At 41.8% G+C, this 27991-nt stretch overlaps 1 protein-coding gene and 1 long non-coding RNA gene across 5 annotated transcripts in view; one reads left to right on the top strand and one right to left on the bottom strand.

Annotated features, from left to right (window-relative positions):
• On the bottom strand, positions 1-6594 carry LOC126957053 (uncharacterized). Its single transcript, XR_007726634.1, has 3 exons — positions 6457-6594; positions 5048-5159; positions 1-23 (listed from the first exon to the last, which is right to left on the bottom strand). It is a non-coding gene; the product is annotated as an uncharacterized LOC126957053 (long non-coding RNA).
• The window catches only part of TNFAIP8 (TNF alpha induced protein 8), a 124000-nt gene that overhangs the window by 78186 nt on the left and 17823 nt on the right, over positions 1-27991 (top strand). The window contains exon 1 of one of the 4 annotated variants that reach the window (XM_050794426.1): positions 6465-6879. The exons of the other annotated variants lie outside the window; for them this stretch is intronic. Within the exon in view, the coding sequence (XP_050650383.1) occupies positions 6849-6879 (31 nt within the window). The 5' untranslated portion in view covers positions 6465-6848. Of the gene's footprint in view, positions 1-6464; positions 6880-27991 lie in introns of those variants that run through there. 4 annotated transcript variants of the gene reach the window in all.

Genomic DNA, 27991 nt, shown 5'->3' with positions numbered 1-27991 from the left:
GTTTCCATGTTGACCCCATTCACCTGAGCACAGGAAAGAAATCCAGCCCTTTTGTTTTCCTTTTCCATTGCTAGACCACACACATTAAATTGCCACACCTATCTGGAATATTTATAGAGCCAGCATTTAGGGCCTCCAAATAGACACTCTTAAACAATCTGGGACAATCTGGCCTTCATCATGATTATATCTGGAAAAGTGATGAGGGGAACCTCATGATTTTCTGTGTTCCATCATGTTCTTTACTCATTTCATCATTATAACAACCTTGTTAAATAAGGGACGTCATTCTTATGGTACAGATGTGCAAACAAAAGCACAGAGAGGTTAAATGACTTTGCCTATTTTTAGAGGAAAAATGAAGAAATAATGAATAGGAAGAAAACTCATCTTAATGCAAATGAGGCACAGCCAGTGCTTGCTCTGCTGATGGTGGTGTCAGTAATCAGGCCCAGGTCTCCCAAATTGAGTCTGGTGGTCTTTTCCTTGCTCCTGGCAGCCCATATCCGATGAGGCTTACTGAACTTTTAATTAAGGTCCTTACTGAACTTTTAATTTCAAAAAAAGATTCATAATTTCAGGCAACTGAATAAATAGAAGTTATTGAATTTATAGCATATTTAAAGCACTGAATATCAGGAATTGAATGGCTTCAGTTTAAGGCTGTGATCAAATCATTTGAACAGAGAGATTTGACGATGGTCCAATGCTAGAACCATGGCCAGCCATAAGCTCTATGGGGACCTCCCAATATTAGCAATCTTCGAGTTACTCCTCTGCAAAATAAGGGACTTGGATTTTATAGGAACAGTTTAATAGAGTGAGAAAGTCTGGATATAGGAGACAGGAGGCTTAGACTGCATTCATTGTGGTCTAAAGAACATTATTAGTTTTGTGACCTTGAGCAAATCACGTAACCTCCATTTCTTTAATTACATATCTGTAAAATGAGTATGATGACCCGAGGGGGCTAATTTGGGAGTCTAAAGAAAACCTAACACAAGACGTTATTGCTAAATACATCCAGCCCTCCATATCTGTGCATTCCATATTCATGGATTCAGCATCTGTGGATTCAGTCAATGGCAGATCAATAATATTCTGTGGGAAAAAAAATCCCACAAAGTTCCAAAAGGCAAAACTTGAATTTGCCACTTTCCAGTATTATGTTGAATTTATGTGAATGAAGTGATATGTAGGCATTGTATTAGGAATTATAAGCAATCTAGAGATAATTTAAAGCATATGGGATTATATATGTAAGTTATATGCAAATATTTCATCATTTTATACAAGACTTGAGCATCTTTGGATTTTGGTATCCTCAAGGGTCCTGGAACCAATCTCCCACAGATGCCGAGGAATGACTGTGTTATAAAAGAAGGACTGTGAGTCATAAATTGTTCAGCTAATATTTTCTGAACTGATTTTGAGAGTATGCTTGTGTTTTATCATCTGCTAAAAGCTTTTAACAAGGAAGATTTCTTAGGAGAGAAATACACCTAGAAAGCCTAGGAAACAAGCACATCCCAGATGTATTGTTGTCTCCCTATGTGTGCTCATCTCCAATGTCAGCAATTCTTCCCATTCTCTCAGAATTAGGCACTCACATCTAGAGCATTAGTGAATGTGTAGAATGTATGGGAGAAGTCACTGGGCAGACTGAGGAGAGGGATTACCCATAACTTCAAACTCCCAGGACCTGGCTCCCAGTGGCCTTCTCCCTCCCTCATCTCCACAGTCATCCTCAGCGTCTTCCTCTCACGTGGTTCTGCCTCAGCCCACCTCAGCCTCCCCAGTCTTATCCCAGTGCAGATGGTCCCTGGCTCACAAGTTTTTTAACTCTGTGCGTAGTTGTGTGTGTGTGTGTATAGACAGAGGGGTCTCACTCTGTTGCCCAGGCTGGAATTCAGTGTATGATCATAGCTCACTGTAGCTTTGAACTCCTGGGCACAAGTGGTCCTTCTGCCTCAGTCTCCCAAGTGGCTAGGACTACAGGCATGTACCACCATACTCGGTTAATCTTTTAAAACTTTTTTTGTAGAGTTAGGATCGCTCTATGTTGTCCAAGCTGGTCTTAAACTTCTGGCCACAAACAATACTCGCACCTCAGCCTCCCAAAGTTCTGGGATTAAATTCATGAGCCAGTGTGCCCAGCCTTACTCTATTTGTATTCTACTAAAAGTGATACACATTCAGTAGAAACTATACTTTGAACACCCATACAACCCCTCTGCTTTTTTCACTTTCAGTGCAGTGTTAAAAAGTTACATGAGATAGTCAACATTGTATTATAGAACAGGCTTTGTACTAGATAATTTTGCCTAACTGTAGGCTAATGTAAGTGTTCTGAACACATTTAAGGTGGGCTAGGCTAAGCTATGGTGTTCAGTATGTTAGGTGTATTAAATATATTTTCAACTTATGATGGTTCTATCCTGATGTAGCCTCACTGCTAAGTTGAGGAGCATTTGTACTCAGCACTTAAGGCCACTTGAGGCACAGAGCTTGACCTTCTGCAAAGGTGCATAAATGACTCCACTGTCATTTTAGCATCTTCTTCTTCAAATCTACTAAATACAATTTTCTTTTTTCTTTTTCTTTCTTTTTGAGACGGTGTCTCACTCTGTTGCCCAGGCTAGAGTGCAGTGGCACAATCTCAGCTTGCTGCAACCTCCACCTCCCAGGTTCAAGCGATTCTTCTACCTCAGCCTCGCAAGTAGCTGGGATTACAGGCACCTGCCATCGTGCCCAGTTAATTTTTGTATTTTTAGTAGAGACAGGGTTTCACCATCTTGTCCAGGCTGGTCTCGAACTCCTGACCTCATGATCTACCTGCCTCAGCCTCCCAAAGTGCTGGAATTACAGGCATGAGCCACCACGCCCAGCCATAAATACAATTTTCTTAAGGCTAAGACAGTCAAACAACCTGGGCCAGGGAGAGGCCATGGAGAGATACCCACTTAGGCCTACTTGTGTTACGAAAGGGTAAATGTAAACGTGTCTGAGGATAATAGGAAGAACTCAAAGCCTACAGGCCTAACCAGGTGAGACCAAGACACAGATCTCTCCCACATATGGGGAAACAGGAGTGAAAGCCAACTTTTTGTATAGATCATGGAAGCCTTTGAAGGCTTTCAAGGGTGTAGACAAAAATGATACAAGAAAAGTTGAAGAAGGTCTCAAAGTCAAATTGAAGGAAGCAAATTCAGCCTCATATCAGTAGGATAGAAAAAGAAAATGACCGTTTTTGCGAACTAGAGGCTATAGTTCTAGAACTAACCTCTATAGAACTAGAGGCTAGTTTACAGAGATGCTTCATATTTTTCACTGCAGAGAACGTAACATTCTTGAATGTGAGTGGAATATTTGATACCTTCTGATTAAAAGGTACCTTGTCTTCCCAGTTCTGCCAGCCGGCCTTCTAATTTGTGTGAGTCTGAAAACTCACTGATCTCCCCTTTTCTTAACAGACATCTAGGGGGTTGTGAGCAAAAGGCCTGAAAGTCAGGCCTTTAAAAAAATTCTTTTGACAGCTTTATTTAAGGCATAATTTGGAAAGAGATTTTTCTGCTGCTCTGTGATAAAGTTCAGTCGAGAGTTGGTGTTAATAAACCTTCCTCAGAACCAAAGTGACTTGGAAAGTTGAGTTCTTTAGGTCTGTGGTCAAATGAACAAAATTATATCAACAAGCCCCACGTGAGTAGGGTCCGTTTAGATATGACACATACAAATTTATTTGATTATACCTCAATGAATGAATAAACCTTCAGAATCTTAGCCAGCATTTTCATTCTTCCATCTTGACACAAAAGGTGGGAGTTCCATTATTATACACTTGTAGGAGTTCAACATAGTATTTAAGTACAGTTTGTTATTAAATGAGAAGTGTTGCTAACTTAGTTGCAATTTTGTATCAGGCAGGCCCTAATAGATTGTTGCCATGCGAAGGATGTTGGGGTGTTTCTTAAACATACAAGAATCAACAAGTCCCACCTACAGGAGATAACAAATCATTATGATGTACTGGACCATTATTCACTGGGGCTAAGAAGTAAATTATCCCCTTTTGAATAAAAGCACAACAAAATCAAGATGACCTGGTATATATCTGAGAGCAGCAGAAGAGCAGCAGAAGGCCAAGGGGATCCCTAGAGAATCAGCTGCCCTTTGTCACCATGTTGCAAGGTAGGGGTATGGGGCAATGTAGCTTGCCCAGAGCAGATGGCTTTGAGGTTATACAGGAGACTGAGGAATGTCCTTATTCACATAAAGCCTTTTAAAATAAGCTGAGCATTCATTGCTCTTGAGCTGAAACAGAACATTCTTCCCCAAGGTGACTGCTTGCTTGCATTTAAATACAAAAGAAGTTTCTCTCCCGGCTTCCTGAGGCCGGTGGTGAATGTTCAAAGATCAATGAAGCTGCTATCTAAAATGAATTATAAGGCTGACGTGGGGGCGCTTGAACTATTCATTCAGCAGTTGTAAAACAAGTAGCACATTAAAGGACATGTATTTTAACATATCTTATGTGATTTGTCCCCAGTTGGACTTGCAAAATGACATTTAATAAATATTCCTTATGAAGGTACTTTCTAAAAGAAGAGAGTGAAAGTAATTCTGCTGTGGGCAGACTGGGCCTGAAATTTGGGTTTTCTGGATTTGCATAATCATCACCTTGAAAAGTTGTTGCTTTACCCCAATTATAGATCAGTGGAAGCTCTTGTGTAGCACACAGCCCTGGTGAGATCCCTTAAGACCCCTTGTGGACTCTCTGTGGACATCTGGGTTGCAGTGAGGAAGGGCAAGGATAGATGGTATAGGGAGAGAGGGGGCAGAATGATGACTTGGGCAGGACAGGAAAAGCCACTTGTGACTATGAGGGAGCATTTCTTTGGGTTCAGAATCATCCTCATCTCAGGCTGTCTCCCCATGAGTCTGAGATGACCGAGTGCAAGGTATACATATCAGCAGCTCCTGACTCAGGATGTGTGGCAGAGGGGACCATGAAGTTAACTGTGACTTTCGGAAGGGTGCAGTCTGTTACCCTTTCGGTGGCGAGGTCAGTTTCCGGGAGGCTCTGCAACACTGATATTTTCCAGATGTTTCTCCTCTTCTCCCTTCTCTGGCTGGCTGTGTCTTCCTCCCTTCATCCTGCTCTTTCAGTGAAATTGAGATAACATGTTAGCATCTTAGCCATATTAGAATCTCTCAGCAGTAGGATGTGATTTAATATCTAGACCTCTTACATTAATATTTATAATAGCCTTCACTGCTTGTGAATAGCATAAGCACTCTTTTCTGTTCAAATTCAATACTGAAATAAAACCCAAGAGTATCTTTTATAAAAATTTACTTTTAATGGTGCAATAGTAATAATCTATGTAGTCCTTATGGTTTTCAAATCGCTTTGTGCTTATATTACCTTATTTAATGCAGACATAAATCTGTGAAGTAAATAATACTATTTTTATCTTCATTTTACAAATGAGGAACTGGAGGCTCAGAGAGGTTAATTTGGATAAGATCATACAAATAATAAATGGCAGAACTGGATTTAAATTCAAACTCCTTAAATCCATGTCTTTTTAGTGTTTCTATTGGTTTCTGCCTATACAAAATGAGAAATAAAGAAAAAGGAGCTGGAAAATAAATTTGTCAAAATAATATATTTTTTCTCATAATTTCCAAGCGGATCTTTCAGTATGTTATTTGGGACTTTATGCGTGAGACTGGCGATAGAACAAGTGTTCTACAAGATACCTCCATAAGACAGGCCTATCAGTGGCAGCTCTTGTCCCCGCTTTGCAGAAGGGAAAACCAAGGCTCCACAGAGCTAAGGGGACTTCCTCTCAGCCAATTTGTAGGGGCCTGTGGGCCAGAGCCGGGGGCAGAATTGAGATCTGTTGTGAAGGCTCTCCTGCTTCTTTATTCTATCAGCATTTCAAATCCTGAAAACCTCCCCCTTGGCGTTTTGAAGGAATTCATCCCCAGTTGTTGCTAGTAGCCGGTAGGGAGGGAACCGTCTCTCCCGCTGAGGATGGCCCGTGGGAGTAACTGCAGCAGTGAGCGCCCGGGCTGGGGTTTGAGTAACAGTGCTCGCCCGGGGCTATACTGAATGAGAAAGCAGTCTCGTCTGCTTTTGCTGTGCAAAGGTAAGGGTGGAGGCCGCTCCACTTTCTTCAAAAGGCCCCGCTCTGGGACTTGTGAAATTGTGCTCTGTTAAGCTGGTCCTTCCAACCTGATGAGCGATATCCACGCGACTTTCCTACAAAAATAACATACCCAAGCTGCTTTAAAATCCGTAATTTTTGGCGTGCAAGACTACAAGACAAAGTCAAATGGGCATCAAAAAATGTAATCCAAAATACACAAGCATTGCTTCTCCCCTATATACATTTATTATTTATGTAAAACAACAGTGTGCTCTGAGATGAGACTTTTTCTTTGTTATACCTTTTTTTTCCGCCCGTCTGGTGAGTTTGCCGACGGCCCCTCTCGGCCCTGTGTCTCGGGAGAATCGGCTGCGGTCTGGGCCTGCGCCCCACCTGCGTGCGCCCGGGCCGAGCCAGCCCCGCCAGGTTGCCTCCGCCCCGCTGCCGGCCCGAGCGCGGCCCCGGGGGCGGACTCCCGCCGCCCAGCTGAGACGCGATTCGTCACTCTTGCAGAACTTTCCCCCTGAAAATCCCTGCACCAGAACCCGCTCTCCCGCCCCGGGGAGGTTTTGATTTTAGTGGCTTTCTTCCTTTTATTTCCCGTTGTGTGCGGATTTCGCTGCAGAGCGAACTTGAGGCTAGTCCGAGTACATGTGAGCGGTAATCGCCCCTGCAGCTGGTTACCCTGACACTATGCACTCCGAAGCAGAAGAATTCAAGGAAGGTAGGATTTGGTTTCTCCTGGGGGCCGGCCAAGTTCTGCGGAGGAATTTGGAGGAAGGCAGTGGTAGGAGCAGATGGGAGTTTTAAAGTGAGCGGTGGGCACTTTGTCCGCTTCCCCTGCGCCTTCGAAGCCCAGTAGGAGCTGGATAAGCGGAGCCCAGGTCTCATCTCGGGCTCCCTTCTCCCCCCGCAGCCTTTCAGAGGGGAGGGGAGGAAGAGTCGGACCTAGTTCAGCCAGCCCACTAAAGTCTGCTTTTTAGCTTTCTCTGGAAACGAAAGAGCCCCACTTGGATTCCAGGAATGCAAAATGTGCTTGGAAAAGGGCTGCCTGCCTGCATCAGAACGACTGAAAGCGGGATCCCCTGGAAGAGCCCTGAGTGGAGGGTCCCTTGAAAAGGGGTTTCAGAAACTAGAAACGCTGTATGTTTCCGGCTAAAAGGGGAAGCTGAGTGAGGGGAAGCGAAAATCTGTATTTGAGATATAGATTAGTTTTTTTTTTCATTGCTGCCTTTCAGCAGTGAGTTCATTTCGTTGGGGATTTAAGGGGGCTGAAAGATATGAGGGGGTCCTTGTGCAGCGTGAAACTGAGGAGAGTTTGTCTGTTTCTAACTTCGCAAAAGCAAAGGGTTTCATTTACTCCTAACAGAGAACGGGTGACAGGGCTGGAAAAGCTCCAACCAAAACACAATTATACGCTGGTGTTAGTTTGGGGAGTTTATTTGTGTGTGAGTGTTTGTATGCTTTGTTCCTTGAAACTTTATGTATACAAAAGTCCTCTTGTAAGTGGGGGGTGGGAGTGAGGGTGGTTGGGGAAAATTAGAGAGTAAGAGGGGAGACTGTTCGAGATTGTGAAATCCTCTTTCTTTTCATGTCTCTTGGAAAGCTGGTTAATTTCAAGTCAATCACAGCAGCTCTGGCAGACAGAGGAGCAGCCCCATCATTTCTCCATTTGGTAGACACCAGTTAGGAAGAGCCCTTGAAACTTGTCCCCTTCTGCCTTTTACTGATTCCCCTCCCAGAGTAAAGCTTGTGTTTCACCATATAGTCTTTGTGGGCTCACGTTTACCTTATTGTGCTGTGTGAGGGAAATAGTCAATAAAAAGGAGGTTTGTTTAATAGAAATACGAGGCTGGCATAAATGAAAAATGACAGCCAGGAGCATTGTTTTTGAGCTTGATGTGGAGTATGGGGGGAGTAATGTTTTCTTGCCGTGGCCTCTGTTTTGATGGAGCTGTGTGCTGATATATGCTTTTCTTTTCTATGTCTTTATAACAGCAGTTTATTCAAAGTCAAAGGTAGTTGAAGGCAAATAGGAACCAGGCTGAGAGAACTCAAGGGTGAACTTCTGTGTGAATTACAAGTAGCACTTAAGTTGGCGTTTTCTCCCAGGTGTGTTTTCCCTGTCTTTTGGGAAACAGGGAGTGGGAGAGAAAGTGGAAAAACAGTATCCCAAAATGTGTATTATACATTCCCCTAGCAACATCCACAGTCTTCCCTCTTCGAGGGCCCAGCTCTCTGGTTGTAAGTTTGGAAGCAGCCTGCAGACTGGCCTTTGAAGAGGTTAATGGGGCCCCTTCTACTTGTTCCTCACCTTCGCTCTACTTGTCATCAGTTACATTCTGCAGATCGACCACAAATGATCTGGCTCTCTCCTTTTTAAAGAAAGCCCAGAATGTTTCTTTTAACGTAATCTGAGGTACTAGAATTTTAAATTGATAGCAATTAGGGTGGGATACTTAATAACTCTTGAGGGAGATTGAACACTTTATTAATCAGATAGAATCATCATAGCTTCTGCCAGGAAATAAAGGATAGGTGTCTGTGTGTTTTGTGTGTGTTTTCTCCAAGGCCGGTTTATTGGCTGTAATCTAGAACCTTCCGGTTAGCTACAACCACTCAGATGTCTATGAAGTGAGCTATGTTGTGTAAATAACTCAAGCTATCTTCTCTATCGTTACTAATCCTTTCCCTCTTATACATAGCTTCCCCCCGCCCCCCATTCCTGGTGAACTTATGTATCCCATTTAGTGTGAGATCACCATGAGTTCTTAAGAATGTCTGTATTGCAAGAAAACTGCCTTTGGATGCTTCATGCCTGATTCGCTGTAAGGGGAGATAATTTTAAGTCATTTTTCTGAGCTGCAATGAGAGACTAGTATACTTTGGGGTTGAATCTTAAGTCCTTGGAGGCCAGCATATTTTTGCATATGCGTGAATGTAGAAGCAAATGACTGGGGATATTGTTAAGCCATCAGAGCTTAAAACGTACTTGACTCTGTGCCCAGAGTGCTGGATCTTTGTCCCCAGCCTATAGCCACCTCCTAAATAATTGATTTAATTTTTCCTGCTTACCAATGAATAAGTGATTGTGCTTGAGTATTAAACAGAGAAAAATAATCCAGGTCTTGCTTTATTGAAAACTGAATGAGTTTAAATTATTCAGACATAGAATGAATAGGAAAGAAGGGGAAATGAAGGAAGAAACTCACTCTATTAAAAAGGTGACTACCATTAAAAAGAGGATATCAACAGTTTCCAGTGGATGGGGCTTCCTGAGGAGATAGGCTGATAGCCTGTTTGGCTATAGGCTGATAGCAACTATTTGACATTTAGTTGCTTCCTTAGTAAATTGCTTAATTATGAAGTAGTTAAAGTGAGTGGCAGTTAAGATCTCTGAGAATCTTTCTAGTGCTAAGCATCACGGCATCCAGGGCTCCTTTGCTCTGGTTCTCGAAGCTTTGGTACCAGAAATTGAGAAAGCCACTGTTAAGGGGTGGGCGAGGTGTCACTTTGTGGGGACTTGGGAAAGAGTGAGGGTTGAGAGGTGAGTGAGTCCGGCTTGCTCCTCCATTGCCCGTAATAGCCATTTCCCACCACCACCTCACCCAGTTCTTACTCTCATGCCTCACCAGGCCTGCTATTTCACAAAGAAAACAGTAGCCATTAGAGAACTCCCTCAACTTCCTGTTCCCAGACTGACAGACTCATCTCCGTCCACACCCACCCTCTCTGTGTCTGTGGAACAGGTGTCATTTCTTCTGCGGAATGCCCCGCCTTCCACCTTGGGCTCCTCCTATACCAGTCAGTCCATGTCCTTCCTGGCTCCTTCTTTTCTACATATAGAAGAACTCAAGCTCCCCATTCTAGGACGTTGGCACTTGCTGGTCTTCCTGCCCAAAATATCCTTCTCTCCACCTGACCTCCTTTTCTTGGTCAGCTCTTTAGAGAGACTTTTTCTGAACCTAAACTCAGATCGCCTGTTGCCCTCTCTCAGAGCACCTGTTCCTTTCCTTGCTGGCTCTCCCCACACTGCTTAACATCTCTTCTAGACCACAGCTCTCCAGGGAAAAACAATGTCTGTTTCATTCCCCGCTGTATGTACAGGACCTACAGAGTAAAAGGTGCTCATTAAATGTTGTAGATTGAATGAGTGAATGGTCTCCATTCTTTAAAGTTAATCCTTGGCCAAAAAAAGTTTAGTTGTTCCATAGTGATGATTAATATCCTCCTCTATAATAAAGAATCCCAATGATATTGTATAAGCTACCATGCTGTGTGGTGTTATGTTTTAACCTCATATGGTGTGGCAGCTTATATAATATCATTCATCGCTAAGGACTATTTTGTAAGTTTTATCCCCTATTCCTGCCCTTCCCCAGCCTTTGCTTTGCAGAGGGAATGAAGAGAAAAGGAGTTTAAAGCAGTGGTTCAGCTCTGATGCAACCAAGGGGTGCAGCTGACCTTGATGTCATACATAATGTAAAAGGTACAACATATGCTCTTAAACACCAGACTTTGACGTGCTTATCTGTTTCCTTTTATGTAGTGATTAGGCTTGGAGTGTTGTGTGCTGACAAGGACTAAAAGTGGAAAATCCATTTAGAGATCTGTCATACTCTCTTCTCTACAGTGGACATCACTTGATAACTTGGCATTGCCAGACACCTCCAGCTCTGTAAACTTAAATGCGTTTGGAGCTTTTTCCCCTCACTTCTGAAATTTTTATCATATTGAATATGCATCCTACCTTTCTTGCCCCCAGATTATGCCGTTGAACAGTCAGGATTATATGGATGATTAAATTTCCTGCTCCTGGCTGTTGGTGATCCAGGAAGTAGCCAAAAAGTGAGTGGGTGAAAGATAATGCAGTAGAGCCAGAAAAACTCAGGACCCAGTGATTTCATTTCAGAATACTGCAGAATTGCTGGATCTACCTATAAACTATTTTTTGGTCAGCATTTCTCTCTTTATGCTAGCAGCTTGGAAGTCAGTGAGATTAGTGTGGTTATAGACCTGTCTTCATTTAGAGAAGATTGTTCTTTGAAACATAGTATAAGCTGAATTAAAACAAAACCAAATCATGTGTATATCTTTAATGTTTAAGGAAGGTCTGTAGTGAGAAGTCTTTTGTAATTTAAAGTCCCTGTCCCCCAGCCAAATACACATAGAATCACCATGATTTAAAGCTAAAAGCAACTTTGCTGATCCTTCTTTCTGACGTCTTCATTTTAGAGGTTGAGGCACCGCAGCCCAGCAAGGTAATTGCCAAGCCCTTTCTACCGTCTTTAATACATGTTCTGCAAGCAAGGATTTTTGTAAACACAGGTTTTAGCATCCTGGGTATTTGTGTACAGTCTCCTTGAAGTAGGACAGACCTAGTCTGTTTATATAGTTGTCATTCACTACTTTTTAGGGGGATTTATAAAACCCAGATGAATGTTTGAACAAATGGAGATTTCCTGTTTCACCTCCTCCTACGTGTAACTCAAGAGAATAAAACATGAAACACTGTGAAATAAAATTTAGCTCTGCAAGTAGATCCTATTAGATCCCGGGTTTTGAAAGTTGTAGACCAAGTGAGAGGCAGGTAAACAGTGAGCTCACTTGTTTTCATTCGTTTGAGAATATCATTCAGGAAAAATTAGCTATTGAGGGTGCTGGTTGGGTAGAGACACTCTTCCTTGGGGAGAAGGTGTGTTATGTGTGTGGGTGGGAAGGGAGTCAGCATTCTGATACAGAATGCGCTGTTGCAAAAGCAGTTGGACATCCCACAGCCTCACTTTCTCTGGAGCACATTGCAGCAGGCCTGGTGCGTTCTGAGAGTCAGGACACCTTTCTCAAGAAGCACTTATGGGGCTGTAGCCCACTGCTCCCCCAGCCGTTGACCAAGATATCTGAAAGAGCAATTGCTTAAATTTTATTCTAAAAGTTTATAAACCTTGAAGAAGAGTTACAGGGATGTAGTATGTCCTGAGTGACTAACTGCTGAGTTGGGAGTAAATTGCCTAAGGGAGTGCTGCCCTGGGAATCTCTAAGACTGTATAAAGCCTGTTAGTTAGGTTGGTGTTGATACGGTTTTGAAGATGGGGGAGGGGAGGGGTTGTGTTTCTGTATACAGTATCATCTGTGGACTTAATACATTCTCCAGCTTTGTAGTGAATAATAGTTAATTTTATAAGTAACTAGGAACAGAGTTTCTTCTAAGAAGGTGATGAAGCAAAGAGACTACTAAACAGAATTCCCTACGTGACTCTGATAGCTTTAGGTGCCTGAAGTCTCCAGACCACATTTGTTGAAGTCAGGGTTGACTGTCAAGAAGTGAAAAGCAGTTCATGAATTTTCCTTCGAGTTTTACCTGCCATTTATGCTTGGTGCCAGCTCACCTGGCTCCAGTATGTGTTTTCATGTGGCCTACTCAGCCAGACTGAGAAGCTGGGGACCAGGGGTGTCCCCAGTGGCACAGGCTGTTCTGCCTGTCATGGACTGTCCAGTAGACTCCTGCTTCCAGGGTGCAGCCCCTCTCCCTTGCCTGCTGCTGCCTTCTTTGGGCCTCAGGTACTCCTAGCAACAAATGTTAACTGAGCTAGCACCTCCTCTGCAGGGCCTGGGGAAGCAAAAATGTGTGTGTAGATAACCCCATCTTCAGAGAATTTTTGGTTCAGGGCATCACACACAGCAGACGTGCATCCATAGGACAAAAATACGTGATGGGGAGGGATGAGTACAGCTCAGAGGATCAGACAGTGGACCCTATGAAAGTCTAGAAGAGCGGGTATTCACCAAAAGTCATGACGGATAGGAGTGACTGCAAAGAGGGGTAACTCGTATTCCAGCTAGATCCTTTAAGCAAATGGAGAAGAGAAAAGAAAGTGTAATTGACAGGGAACCTGCTTGTGCTGTGTGCTGCGATCAGGAAGAAAGTCTACAGAAGTGTGGAGAGCAGCGTTCATGGAGGGCATTTGTGGTGTATTGTAGTGGTACATGGGGTCAGACTAGAAGCTGGGCATTCCCAGGGGGATATTGTATGTAGGTAATAAATAAGACCCTGTGAGTCAGGAGACTGATCCTACTCATGACTTTGTTCCTGGTTGTCTGTGCAACCTTCAATAGTTACTTAATCTTTCTAAAGTTCAGTTTCCCCATTGGAAAAGTTAAGGCTAGGCACAATGGCTTACACCTGTAATTACAGCACTTTGAGAGGTGAAAGGAGGTGGGTCACTTGACCCCAGGAGTTCAAGACCAGCCTGGGCAACAAAGTGTGACCCCTATCTCTACAAAAAAAATTTAAAAATTAGGCACAGTGGAATGTACCTGTAGTCCCAGCTACTTGGGAAAATCAGGAAGATCACTCAAGCCCAGGAGTTAAGGCTGCAGTGAGCTATGGTCGTGCCATTGCATTCCAGCCTGGGTGTCAGAGCAAGACTCTGTCTCAAAAGAAAAAAAAAAAAAAGAAAAAAAGAAATTGGATGGTTTTCAGCTGGATGGAGGAGGGCAGATCCAAAGTAGTGTTTTAGTAATGCCAAGCTGGCAAGAACCATGAGTTGGTCTCGAGGGCAAGATCGAACCTGGGTATCAGGAGGCTCTCCAAGAAAGTGTGAGAGTAGCCAGTCACAAGGGGAGAGTTGATTCCCCGTATGTAGTTTCTGAGGGCAAGACTGTAGAGAAAGGAGGGGGCTGGGCCATGGATTTAGCTTCTGAGAACATCCACTTTTACAAAGGAGAGAGGTAGATGGAACCAATAAAGGAAATAGAAATGGAGTAGCTCGAGAGGTAGGAAGAAACGGGGAGAGCATGGGGCCTTGGAAACCAGAAAGGCGAGAGCCCCGTGGAGGCAGTGGTCAGCCTGTTTGTAGAGAAGAGCTGCGGAAGACGGCTTCATCTTCCTTTTGGGCCTCAGCTAAAGCCAGGAGCCTGGGTTTGAGGAGCTCATCTTCTGAGGGGTGGTAATACATCATCGGTATTCAGTCAGTATTTAGCAGGTGACCAACGGCATGAAAGAAGGCATGTGGGGCCCAGGAGGTGACTGCCCTGCTGAGAGCAAGTGCCCCAGCCTCCTGAGAAGCTGGCCGTCTCCATTTCTACATGCTTTCCAAGTCCCAGTTGCCAGTAGATTCCTTTACAGATTGTCACACCATCACCTCCGACCAGTGTTTGGAAGAGCATTTGCCTACAGGCCTCTTCCTGTGGCATCACACAAAATATGCAGTGGTACATGAGGGTAACAAGTGAATATGGACAGGAAATTTAATTCATCTTAAAAAGAAAAGTAACTGGTTTCCTATACATTCACAACATTGCTGACACCGAATGTGGGAGGGTCTTTCTCACACCAACCAATGTTCCAAATCTCAGCGAACATTGACTAGACGTCCTATAATTTAACTCATTTCTGACACTAACTGTCCAGAGTTAGGGCAGACCCCGCAGGTTAAGGGCTCAGTCCCACAAGACTGTCCTCCAACTTGAGACAGCAATTGCAAGGACAGGCGTCCCATACTTTTGACCAACTGGCTATAAATTGGGGGTTTGTATGACACCCCCTCAGGTTCAGTAATTTCCTAGAACAACTCATGAAACTCAGGGAAACATTACTGATTTATTCTAAAGGATGCAACTCAGGAAGAGCCAACTGGAAGAGATGTATAGGACAAAATACAGTGGAGGGATGCAAGCTTCCATGCCCTGTCCAGGCAGGCCACCCTCCCGGCACCTCCAGGTGACATGAAATAAATCAGTGGCCATTGGTGATTAAACTCAGTCTCCAGCCCCTCTCCTCTGCCCAGAGTGGGGGAACCAAAAGTTTTAAACCTCTAATCACCTGATTGGTTCCTCTGCTAACCATTCCCCATTCTGGTTTATGAGTCGTCTCATTAACATAAACTCAGGTAAATTTGAAAGCGGCTTATTGGCCAGGTGCGGTGGCTCACGCCTGTAGTGCCAGCACTTTGGGAGGCCGAGGCGGGCAGATCACGAGGTCAGGAGATCGAGACCATCCTGGCTAACACAGTGAAACCCCGTCCCTACTAACACAGAAAATACAAAAAATTAGCTGGGCATGGTGGCGGGCACCTGTAGTCCCAGCTACTTGGGAGGCTGAATGGCGTGAACCTGGGAGGCAGAGCTTGCAGTGAGCGGAGATCACGCCACTGTACTCTAGCCTGGGTGACAGAGTGAGACTCCGTTTCAAAAAAAAAAAAAAAAAAAAAAAAAGAAAGGGACTTAAAAAAAGAAAGGTACTTATTATGAGTAACAAAAGGCACCCCTCTCACAACTATCACTCAGGAAATTCCAAAATTTTAGAGATTCTGTGCCAGGAACTAGGGACCAAGACCAAATATTACAACAAAAGATGTGCCTATCACTCTGTTGTTTTAGAGATAGTCTCACTCTGACACCCCGGCTGGAGTGCAGTGGCAGGGTCATAGCTCACTGTAGCCTTGAACTCCTGGGCTCAAGCAATCTTCTTACGTTACCCTGCCAAGTAGCTGGGACTACAGGTGCGTACCACCTGCCTAGCTAATTTTTAAATTGTTTTGTAGAGTCAAGGTGTCATTTTGTTGCCTAAGCTGGTCTTGAACTCCTGAGCTCAAGCAGTCCTCCCACCTTGGCCTACCAAAGTGCTGGAATCACAGGGATGAGCCACCACGCCCAGTTATCAATCTTACCATTTAGGAAATTCCAAGAGTTTTGAGAGCTGTAGCCAGGAGCTAGGGATGAAGACCAAATGTGTATTTCTTATTTTATAACAGTATCACACAGCTCTTCATACTGGGGGAAAGCTTTGGCCACTCAAAATTAGATAATTTTTTTTAAAGTAACGAAGTGTTTTTTTCCCCTTTTTTTTCTTTTTGGATGGAGTCTTGCTCTGTCACCCATGCTGGAGTGCAGCAGTGTCATCTCAGCTCATCGCAACTTCCGCCTCCCGGGTTCAAGTGATTCCCCTGCCTCAGCCTCCCGAGTAGCTGGGATTACAGGTGTGCACCACCACACCTAGCTGATTTTTGTATTTTTAGTAAAGATGAAGTTTCACCATGTTGGCCAGGCTGGTTGCAAACTCCTGACCTCAGGTGATCCTCCCGCCTTGGCCTCCCAAAGTGCTGGGATTACAGGTGTGAGCCACCATACCCAGCCAAAATTAGAGAATTTTTATCTCCTCCCTTTGGCTTTCACTTCCTCTCTCCTTGTGTTTTTTTCTTCCTGTGACAGGAGTGCATGTCTTAGAAAACCACTGATGTTTCTGCCAGGGTACCCTAGATTTGGCGTGCAATTTGGAACTCTTAGGACTTTAGTCTTATACACATTAACTAAGATTTCGGCCGCACTAGTAAGCTGAGCCGTTTTGAGAAATTTTAGATTTCCTCTGAGATGGTAAGCAGTTGTTACACCGGTGGAAATATGCTAGATGGCTTGTTCCTTGTGAGAACCAATGAGATAATGTTAGTGTAAAGCTCAATGCTCAGACAGCTTCACTCAGAAGGTACTGTATAAATAAGGAGGCTTATAATCACACCCAAAGACAGAGCCCTGCCCAGGCCTGCCTATTCATTCAGTTAAGAAGTCCTCATTTCATGTTCTCTAAAAAGCAGGGAAGAGTTGGCTTGCTCCAACAAACTTTTTCCTCCTGTAAAGTTGTTTGATAGAGAAATATTAGTGCACGGAGTGTTCTTATTGTTAAGCACTTACAAAACTATTTTCACCTTTCAAGGATTAATATGAGAATTACATCAGTTATGAAATATCTAGAATGAAAATGCATGCCTTCTGAATATCATAAGTCTAAACATTCGACTCAACATCTTCAGAGAAAAGAGAAAGAGGAAATCTCTCACGAGAGTTTTCCAGGAGGTAGACAGAATTCAGGGGCAAGTAGCACCCACCGAAAGGGAAAGGAAATAATTATTGGGAAATCAAAATAGCAAAGAAAGTTAAGGGAGTGGCAGTTTGGCAGATTGCACAGTTCTGCGGGAACAATGAGGGAGACATAGCAGTTGGGAGCGATGGGGAGTAGGAGGGTGAGAGAGCCACAGAGTGGGATCCAGGCCCGAGGAGAGCCTCCGAGGGAAGAAGTAGGAGTGGAGAGAGAGAGGAAGGGAAGAGTAAGTAAATAACTCTAAAATGGAAAAAAAAAAAAAAAAAGTAATATGTGCAAAACTTTAGAGGTAAGCAGCAGTATAATAGGCAAGAGACCGTTGTAACTGGGTTAAGTTTTGGCAGCTTGCTTATTTTGTTTGATTTTGTAGTTAACAGGAGAGAAAGTGGGGTGCTGGTCTCCAAAGCACTATGCAGACTTGGAGCCAATGAAGTGTGGCATTTGGATGACACAGAAGCTCTCCAGTGCTTCTCAGGCAGGATTAACGCAGGGGCCTGTAAATAAGGATGTGACATTGAGGAATGCTGCTGCTCTTCCAACTGCTCAATTGGGGCCAGTCGGAAGCCAGGGCTGTGTTATGTTGGCTTGGATTTCTAGCACCTTTCTTACTGGGTTATAAAAATGATTTCCTCAAAAAAGCTTGAAAATGGCAGATGATGAAGTAGAAAAGCAGTGGTGTCCGCCTGCAGGCATCATTTCAAAGCTGCCTGTGACATTGTGCTGGCCATTTCTGGCCCCGGCCAGTGGGGTGTGGTTGTTGGAGGGTTAAAGCCATCACTTCCAACCAGTGAAGGTGCACCTAACTTCTGGGGGTTTCCCCTCATTAACAAGTCTAATGGTAAGCAGGCTTCCTGAAGGATTTCAGGCAGAGGATTTTTAGGGGTAGAACTGGTTTAAATTACTTGGCTTACTTGGCTATAGATAGCTCTGACTTGGTGATCAGACTGATGACCCTACAAGTATAGGGGTGATTACTTGACATTCCTGTCCTTGCCACCTACCTATTCCAGCATGCTTTGGGGTTGCCCCTCCGTGCAAATGGGGAGGGACATGAGGGAGAGGAGATGTCGATTGTAGGTCTCAGCAGTGGAACTTTAGCTGGCTTGTTTCAACATGTGTAAGAGTTAATCAGGTAAATTATAATTGCTGCTGGGAGAGGCAGCCTAGCTGAGCCCACCCAGCCCTCAGGGTTGCTGGGGAAAGGATCATTCTTGCAATCCTTAATTGTTTTCCTCTCTTTCCCAAAGACGAGTTCTTAATGTAACATTATGGTCCATAGACCCGTTAATAAAGTTTACATTCCTGATTTGTTTTAGTCCTCTGCATGTCTATTTCTTTAAATTCTTAGATAACCCTTCCTTAAAAAGGTAATTTGACCAAATTAAAAGAAAAAAGGAATAATTTGAATTTTTGTTGTTGTTGTTATTTGAGTAATTCTACAGTCTTAGGCAATTTTCCAAATGAAACATAGAATGTCAACTGGACTGTTCAGTCGTAGAGGATGGGAGGAACAGAACTGTTATATTTGGTAGTGGTACTAGAATAGTACAGAACCTACCAGCAAAAGTATCTCAGGGTAGTATCGTCTGTTGTTTCCTTTCTATTTTTTAAAATGGCACCATCTATCCCTGTCTTGTGAACTAGTTAAACATGTTTTAATTGTATATCTTTTAAAGCTTCAGTTAGCCAGATTTAAAAAAAAAAAAAAAAAAGTTTGATGTTTTTTATTCCATGAATGACTCAATTGACTACATGTAGGCAGCTACTAAACTTGGCAGTTTGTTGCCATTAGCATGCCCTTGGACAGGAAGTATTCAGTATAGATATGACCAACCAGTTTCCAGGCTTAAAAATAAAGTGGGGATTTCTGGACAGAATAGGTCTTTGTCACTCATTTCAACATGTCGGATGAGTGTTAAAGTTCAAAGCCAACCACTTTGCCTTCTCATTTTTTCCCAGGCCATCACTTTACCTGACATATTCTATTATATAGATTGAAACTTATTTCATGATGCTGGTGTTTTGTTCGGTTTTTCAAAATGAAATAAAAGGATATTTGAATAGTCATGAGAATCAGCTAGAGTCTGTATTCTCTCCTTGTTATCGCTTTTATGTTTAGTTCCTTTTAAGTCATCACCCCACTGAGATAGGTAATGGTGAAATAATGTTTCCCCGCCTATAAAGCAGCTTAAATTAAAAGTAGCAAGTATGTGCCAGGTATACTACATGACTTGTCTTCTTGAATCTGTGGTCCGCTTGAAATAGCATGTTTTTCCCCAAAAGTTACTTCCCATCAGTCTTGTCATTCTTAATCTCATTTGTCAGGTAGCCGCTTAGCAAATTGGGAAAAATCATACTATTTTGACAGATACTAACAGGTTTTTTGGCATCTTGTTGCCTACAGCTATTGCTTTATGACTTTAAAAGTAAGTTCATTTTTTTTTGCTATCTCCCTAAATAATATAATTTTCCCTCCTGTCTGTTAAAAAAAAAAAAAGCCCCACACTTTCCCTTCTTTCTTTCACTTACCTATTCTAAGCAGCGTGTGTGTGTGTGCATGTGTGTGTGTGGTTTAAGAAGCCTTGACACCACATTTCCTGGAAACACTAAATTAGACACAGCATTTATTAGATGAGAGTGTCTACAACAACAAAAAACTTGTTTCTTTTTCTGAAGCCTTAACTCCACGCAGGTATCAATCTCTTGAGTGTCTGTTTGTTTTTCAAATAAGAAACTGTGCCAGGGAAAGATGATTTGAAATACAAAATGCATGCAAGTATTTTTAGTTTAAGGTAAAGTCAATAATGATTCTTTGGGACATTTTTAGGGACCCAACTAAGTTTCATTTGCCAAACTTAGCAATAAACCATGTTTATAAAGAATGAACATGTTTATAAAGGGTAAGTTCTCGCTCTCGGGCAGGACATAGCTGTGACCCTGAGGTGCTTGTGCTCTGGAACTCCTGGACTCTTTTTCATGATGGGGGCAGGCCTGAGTATCCCCTGCTATGCTGTAGATTGAGCTTGATAAAACTCTGGCCTTTTGAAAATACTGGAATCCTCTACCTAAATATCCTATACCTGTTCTAATAGGTTGCTTTTAGGGAAAAAGGGAACTGTTAACATAAGCCAAACTTCCTTTTTTTTTTTTTTTTTTTTTTTGAGACGGAGTCTTGCTGTGTTACCCAAGCTGGAGTGCAGTGGTGCGATCTTGGTTCACTGCAACCTCCGACTCCCAGGTTCAAGCAATTCTCCTCTCTCAGCCTCCCAAGTAGGTGGGGCTACGGGCACCCACCACCATGCCCAGCTAATTTTTGTATTTTTATTAGAGACAGAGTTTCACTATGTTGGCCAGGCTGGTCTTGAACTCATGACCTCAAGAGATCCGCCCGCCTGGACCTCCCAAAGTGCTGAGATTAGAGGCGTGAGCCACTGCACCTGGCCCAAACTTGCATTGAGTAAAATGATTCCCTGGTCTGAAACAGTAATTTCCTTTAGCTTTGTAGTGCTCAAGACTCTTGGACCTGAAAGTGGCTGGTAACTGTGTTCTAGTTTTTATGATGATGGGCACATTGTAGGCAAACAGAAAATGCCTGATAACCAGTGAAGTGTGAGGACAGGCATATGGTTCAGAGTGTAAAATATTTTGTGGAATTAAAACTTATGCAGTTTTTCATGAGATTCATAAATCATCCATACATTGATATTTATTGTGCCTCTGGCCTCATCATCTGGTTTTTAGGTGTAGGAATGTGTTTTACTCAGTAGGTAGTTTTATCATCCATGGTATCACAGTCTGTCAAAACCACACCAGATGTTGATAATGTTCTGTGCATATGGGGTGACATTTAGGAAGGCTTGTAGGACCTTTTTCTTGCTGGCTCCCTTTGAGCCAGTGTGAGTGATATTCCGTCACCTAGTCTGTGTTTTGGATCACTGTGCTCAGGCCTAAACTCAGAACAGACAGACCATGGGAGGGGCTTACCCAGGTTTCTCTAGGCTGATGGAGGGCTCTAATGGGGTCACTTCTTACTCTTTTGAAAAAAGGTGGAAACTGAAATGAATTGTCGTTCAAATTTGGTCCAATCACACTTTATTGTCTGAAAACTTCTGGCATATCTTGCGGCAGCAATGGAAAAGGGAATGTTTTAGGTAACCCTTGTGTTTGAAATGCCTGCTTTTCTTTTATTATTTTTTAAATTACTTTTTGTTTAGCCACAAAAGAAGCTCTCTGTTTTAACATCTTTGGAGTTCTTCCTGGGTTCTAGCCACTGGAACACAAATCAGTCCAGAAGCTTATTACTAGTTAACTCTAATTTAAAATAAAAATAAAATTTCAGGAGAAAGATTGGAGAAGGGAATGGTATTACTTGATTGAGGAACACAGAAACAATGCAGGAATCCAGACATAAAACTCTATGAGTTCAGTAAAGGAGGCTTTTAAACCCTAATTAATGCATTTAACAACTAAAATCCCAGCTTTTCATGTGTTGAGTTTACACAGAGAAATTAAAAAATAAATAGATTTTATCAGACTTTGACAGTAAATTAAAGACCCTTTATCTTCCTGCCTGGAAGTTCTATAAAATAATGGGTAATAAAGGCAACCTATTGGTCAAAATGGTCTGAATTATGCTTGGAAAGAAAATCTTGCCTCTAAGAACAGAAGGGCCCAAAACACTGGCCCCTCCTAGGCTTGGGCCCAGAGACAAAGCAATAGCGATTACTATGACCTTTACTGATCCAACATCAGTCTGCAGCCAGAGTTCCAAGCATCTTCTCTGCTATCTCTAATGATTTAAAAATATATAAAAATGTTTCACATTCTTTACCCTCCATCAGAATGCAGTGAGCAGTAAGTCAGCTCAAGAAAACATGACCCAGTGCCAACCCGTTGATATTTTGTTAGATGCCATTAAAACTTTAGAGAGCTGGGAGATTATTAAGGCCTACATTTGGAACCTGGAATCTTTTCTTTTGGGAACCTGGAATCTCAACTCAAGGATTCTGTAGCTTCCTTTTTTTGCCTGTATCTAAGATTGCTCTGTTTTGTGATAATGTAAACTTAATGGAAGAAAATTAATTCATAGATGCTAGACATTCAAGAATTACATACCCTTTTCGTGTTAGCTAGTGTCAAAACATTTGTTTAAACATGGTTTCTAAATTTGGGTGGGGTAGCATAAATGGTTTTATTTTATTCTGTAGATGTAGTGAAAAAATATTTTATTTTGATTCATTAGCAAGGAAGATATGAGAGCATTCATTTTGAGTATTTGCTATAGAATATACCCTGCATTGGAATGTGGGTAGAGTTCTGGCATTTGTGTATTTGTATGTTTCAAGGAAATAAAGGTACAGAGAAGCACTTGTTCGTTGCCTATATAAAGACTAACTGTACAGCTGACAGCTTAAAAATACTGTATGACACTGCATTTCTTGTCCAACAGTAGCATCTGTTTCCTTCATTCCCAAGCCAACAAAAAGCATTAAAGATGAATGCTGAAAATGTGATAGAAAAAGACCTTCCTTTTTGGCAAGTCCATTAACTGCCCTCACTGTTCTTTTCAAAGTATAACTGCTAGACTGGATGGCATAAATTAAACAATTAACAGGATACTAGTTCAAGGGGAAACTCTCCAGTTAGGGTAGATTTAATTTTCAGATTTAGAAAATGAATCCAATTACCCATTCAAAAGATTTGATTCATTTTTTCCCCCAAGCATGTACTTTTTATAATATACATTGTCTAACATCTGAGAGATAAATTCAGTATTATTTTCCTAAGATACTTTCTGCCTTTTGTAGCGGTGAGAATACGGCTGGGCATGGTGGCTCACACCTGTAATCCTAGCACTTTGGGAGGCCAAGGTGGACAGATTACGTGAGTCCAGGAGTTCGAGACCAGCCTGGGCAACATGGCAAAACCCCATCTTCACCAAAATTTTTTTTTTTTTTAATTAGCCAACTGTGGTGGCAGACCTGTAGTACTAGCTACTCAGAAGGCTAAGGTGGATCACCTAAGCCTGGAAGACGGAGGTTGTGGTGAGCTGAGATCGTGCCACTTCACTCTGGTTTAGCAACAGAGTGAGACCCTGTCTCAAAAAAAAAAAAAAAAAAAAGAATACTAGAAATAATATCAAGAAGAAAATTTCAATAAAGTAGGTTGTCTTTCTTCACAGAAATGATGTTTTAGAGTTTATTATTTATGAGAACTTATGTAAAATAACTGCTAGATATGATCAATAATATAATATTTTCCAAGAACAAAGATATGACCATAAACCTTGCTAATCATTTGACTAAGTAAAATAAATTCCTAGCTTTGTAAAATGGACACCACTATGTATGCAGATTTTATAAAGCCTCCAGTCTTTTAGAAAAAAGTAGCCTACATACCATAAAAATACAAGTTGACCATCATAAATGGTATCTTAACATATTTTTTTAAAGTTATGTTAGTGGCCAAGTGCTATGGCTCATGCCTGTAATCCCAGCACTTTGGGAAGCTGAGGCAGGAGGATTACCTGACGTCAGGAGTTTGAGACCATCCTGGTCAACATGGTGAAACCCCATCTCTCCTAAAATACACAAAAATTAGCCAGGTGTGGTGGCACACACCTATAATCCCAGCTACTCAGGAGACTGAGGCAGGAAAATTGCTCGAACCTGGGAGGTGGAGGTTGCAGTGAGCCGAGATGGTGCCACTGCACTCCAGCCTAGGTGAAAGATTGAGACTCTATCTCAAAAATAAAACAAAATAAATAATAAAGTTATGTTAACACTGCATTTTTTTTTTTTTAAATGATCTTTGTCCTATATCTCTACCATGCTGACCTTGGTAGTGTGAATGGATTCTTCTTGGGCATGTATGACACCTGAAGTCATTACAGAAGGCCCTCAGCCCCTTCATCCACCCCAGACACAAAGCCTAAAAACCATACCCAACCCCTCTCCAACAGCCTGCTGGCCACACTGACTTTCCTATAAGATAAAAACTGCCCTACGTGGGATAGCTCTTGTTAGTACACCAAGAATGACTTCCCCATAGTACAATTACTCTTACCCCAAAATGTAAGAGAAAGTGAAGAGATGCAGGTATTTTCCCTATGTTAGGCACTTCATCTACTAAGACATGTTTCATTCAATTCATTTAGAAGTTTGTTTGGAATTTTAAAAAGTCACTTCAAAACTTTCCTCACCAGGCCGTCAAGACAGGCATACAACGGGAAAGTGACTAGGGATAAGTTAATACCGGTACCTTCACCAGAGGAGGAGTAGGCAATGTGGAAGACCTGTTGCTGTTGTTGAGTAGTTTTCAGTCTAGAGAAGTTAACATGCACATAAGAAAGTACATATTACCTGGGGGTTAAAGAGGTTTCAGAAGGGCTGTCTGTGGCTGAGATCTTTGAGGCAGAACTGTTGAGATGGAAGGGATTGGCATGAAGCTTTGGAAGATTGGATGTGTGTTTGTTTCCCAAATATGGTACGTATGCCACTGGTAGTACAGTGACTGATTTTAGGAGGTCCCAGGCATAGTGTCAAATCATTTTTAATCATATCACAAGAAAATTAGTTCCTTTTCAGTGTCCTTGGGATTCTTGACATTCATGGAGAATGCCTGTGTTTTGGGCTATGTGATCTCTGCCACCTCACACCAGCTTACCTCCTTTTGTGCCATGTAGGTAGATGGGGGCTCATAGCCTTTGGCAGGCAACAATATCTAGCTAGAAACTAATAGCATTGGTGTTTTTTTCTCACTGAATTATTTCTTATGGTTATAAACAATTTTTAATGATTTTTAATGATATATTTACGGGAGTATCAGTTTCCATTCACATAGTATGTAGGGTTTCCTTTTATGTGAATCAATTATTTAATACAAATACATTAAGTAACCATAAGTTAAAGTAAAATACAGATAGAGTATCCCTTATCCAAAATGCTTGGGACTGGAGTGTTTTAGATTTTGGATTTTTTTTTCAGATTTTTGAATATTTGCATTATACTTACTGGTTGAGCATCCTGTATCCAAAAATCTGAAATCTGAAATGCTCCAATGAGCATTTTGTTTTAGTGAGTGTTATGTCAGCTCTCAAAAACTTTCCAATTTTGGAGTATTTTGGATTTCGGATTTTTAAATTTGGGATGCTCAACCTGTACCGATAGTAAATAGAAAACAAGGCAAGTGGATTAGGATGTTCCTCACGTAGATACAGCATGACTTTTCAGGAGAAGAGAGATTCCAGCAAAGACCCTGGGATGGAGAAGGTAACATCTTGAGAGAAAGGTGAGTAAGAAGTTGGCAGAAGCCCAGGGGATCCTGTTGAAGAGTCAGAGCTGGACGCCTTCTAGTTCAGCTTGGTTGCCAGCGCAGGGAACAGAGGGCTGTAGCTCTTTTTATGTTATACTCTAGGCTCTCTGCAAAGTGATTCAGAATGATTTGAGCCCCTGATCATTTCAATGTGGGGTAGCTAAGGCATATCCCTACAGGAGCCAGGAAATTACCCAAGTGCTGGAATGGCCAGGGGGCTAATTGGAGAGGACCCTGTGTTTCCCACTGTCCTCCATCAGTATTGCCAGAAGGTCAGATTTTTTTCTGAGAAGCCAGAAATGTGAGTTTTTATTGAAAGTTCCCAACTTCTACAAGTTGTTTTTTTGTTTTGTTTTGTTTTGTTTTTGTTTTTTTTTACTAATTACAGAAATAAAACTTAGAACATTTTGGTGGCCCATTTTGGGGGTGATAGAGATAATGGTTGCACAACATTGTGAATGTAATAAAAACCACTGAACTGTAGACTTTTTAAATGCTCACAGTGGTGAATTTTATCTTAATTAGAAAAAGAAAAAAACACTATGAGGGCCTAGGCAAAGCATGTTGCCTGCCAAAAGTTTGTAAGCTTTGTTTCAAACAGAGGAATTGTTATTTGCTGCTTTTGATAATCCCAACAGAAAGCACCTTTCCACAGGGGAGCAAGTGATTGGGAATTAATGGGGGTCATGTTGTGATCCCTACATTAACCTCTAAGCCTCTGTTTTTCTTCCTGTGGTCTCCATGGCTGCTTCTATCTCTTAAAATAGGACCGATGATAGAAATGGTGAGATATGGAGTGGTGGCCTTTCTTCTAGAGTAATGAGTGAGTGGGTGAAAAGACACAGCTACAAAAGGTGGGGGCTGCTCAAGTGTTTTAGAGAAGAGATTTATTTTATTTTGCAGCTATTATAAAATTGATTGGTTGTGTTATGTTACTTGCCAAAATTTATTTTACCAAGATATTAACCATTAGGGGAGTAATTCATCTTCAAGACAGCAAGTTCGTATATTTTGGAAAACGTTTTTCAGTTCTTACCAGAGAACGACTGTAATGATCTTTTTAGTTATTTTCTTCAAGTGAAAAATGAGTTTAATATAGCAAGTATATATCATCAACATCAAAGGATTATAATTATTTTAACAAAGCAATTTGTCTTTATAACTTTTGGGAGGCTCTATTAAATTTTAAATATAATTTTAAGTTTGCCAATTTCAATAAAGGCAAAATGTACAATTTAGGATCTTAAAGTAAGGATTATATCCTTCCTTAATCTTCAACTTTTTTTCTTTCATAGCAAACTAGCAAAGGTAGAGTTTCTACCTTTTTCTTATGACTTAAACCTAAAGAACATGCCTTTTTAAAAATATTGAACCAACATTTGTACTAAAAACAATTATTATTTTCAGAGTATGGGTTATTCAGTAGTTTTTACCAGTTCCAAATGTTATCAGATGATTTTTTGGATGCCTATCTTTAGTAATGAAATGACCCATTTAGAATAAACACCTTCCACCCAGAGAACACTAAAATTAAAATGAAAAAAATATATAACCTTTTTTTTTTTTTTTTTGAAATGGAATCTTGCTCTGTTACCAGGCTGGAGTGCAATGGTGCAATCTCGGCTCACTGCAACCTCCCCCTCCTGGGTTCAAGAGATTCTCCTGCCTCAGCTTCCCGAGTAGCTAGGATTACAGGCATGCACCACCATGCCCGGCTAATTTTTGTATTTTTAGTAGAGATGGGATTTTGCCATTTTGGCCAGGCTGGTCTTGAACTGGTCTCGATCACCTCAGGTGATCCGCCCGCCTCAGCCTCCCAAAGTGCTGAAATTACAGGCGTGAGCCACTGCACCCGGCAAAAATAAACTTTTTCAAAAGGACTATATTGGAATATTTATTTCTTATGTAAGAGTATTTGAAATATAATTAAATCTAATGTTATTTATTTGTATCCTCTTATTTTGTTTGTGTTTTATAAAAAACAGTATTCATTCCCTTCCTACCCCCCACATCTTTCTGCTCCCCCAAAAACAACCTGAGAATGCTTTTAATCCAGCAGATACATATTAAAGATTAATTGAGCATTTATTATTGCAAGGAATAAATAATAAATTGTAACCAACCACTAAGATTTACTTTCAGGGAGTTTGGAAACAAAAGTATGATAAGCAGTTTCCAACAACAGTTAGAGACAGGATAGAGCATTTCTGAATGGGATGGTCAATGAGGACTTGCTGATATTTGGAAGGTGATATTTGGGAGGGACTGTGGGAGACTTCACCAGCTCAAGACAGCTCCCCCTTGATTCCTTCATGCCTCTGCTCAAATATCACCTTTTCAGAAAGGCCTTCCCCAAGTATATCAAGTACCCTAGATAAAATAACATAGTTCCCCCTCCCATACACACATCTCATTTTTCTTTTAGCCTATATTGCTGCTTGACATATTTATATATGTTTGTTTGTTTGTTTATATATTAAGTATCCTTCTGCTAGAACCTGTGCTTCCTGGGAGTAGGCACTTTGCCTGGCACACAACAGTTGCTTAATAAAAATGTGTTGAATGAGGCCAGGTGTGGTGGCTCATCCAGTAATCCAGCACTTTGGGAGGCCAAGACAGGAGGATTGCTTGAGGCCAGGAGTTTGAGACC

The sequence above is a fragment of the Macaca thibetana genome, chromosome 6, assembly GCF_024542745.1.
Source record: "Macaca thibetana thibetana isolate TM-01 chromosome 6, ASM2454274v1, whole genome shotgun sequence".
Classification (NCBI taxonomy): Eukaryota; Metazoa; Chordata; class Mammalia; order Primates; family Cercopithecidae; genus Macaca; species Macaca thibetana.
Note: the sequence above shows the minus strand (reverse complement) of the source record. Positions and strands in the feature narration are given on the sequence as shown.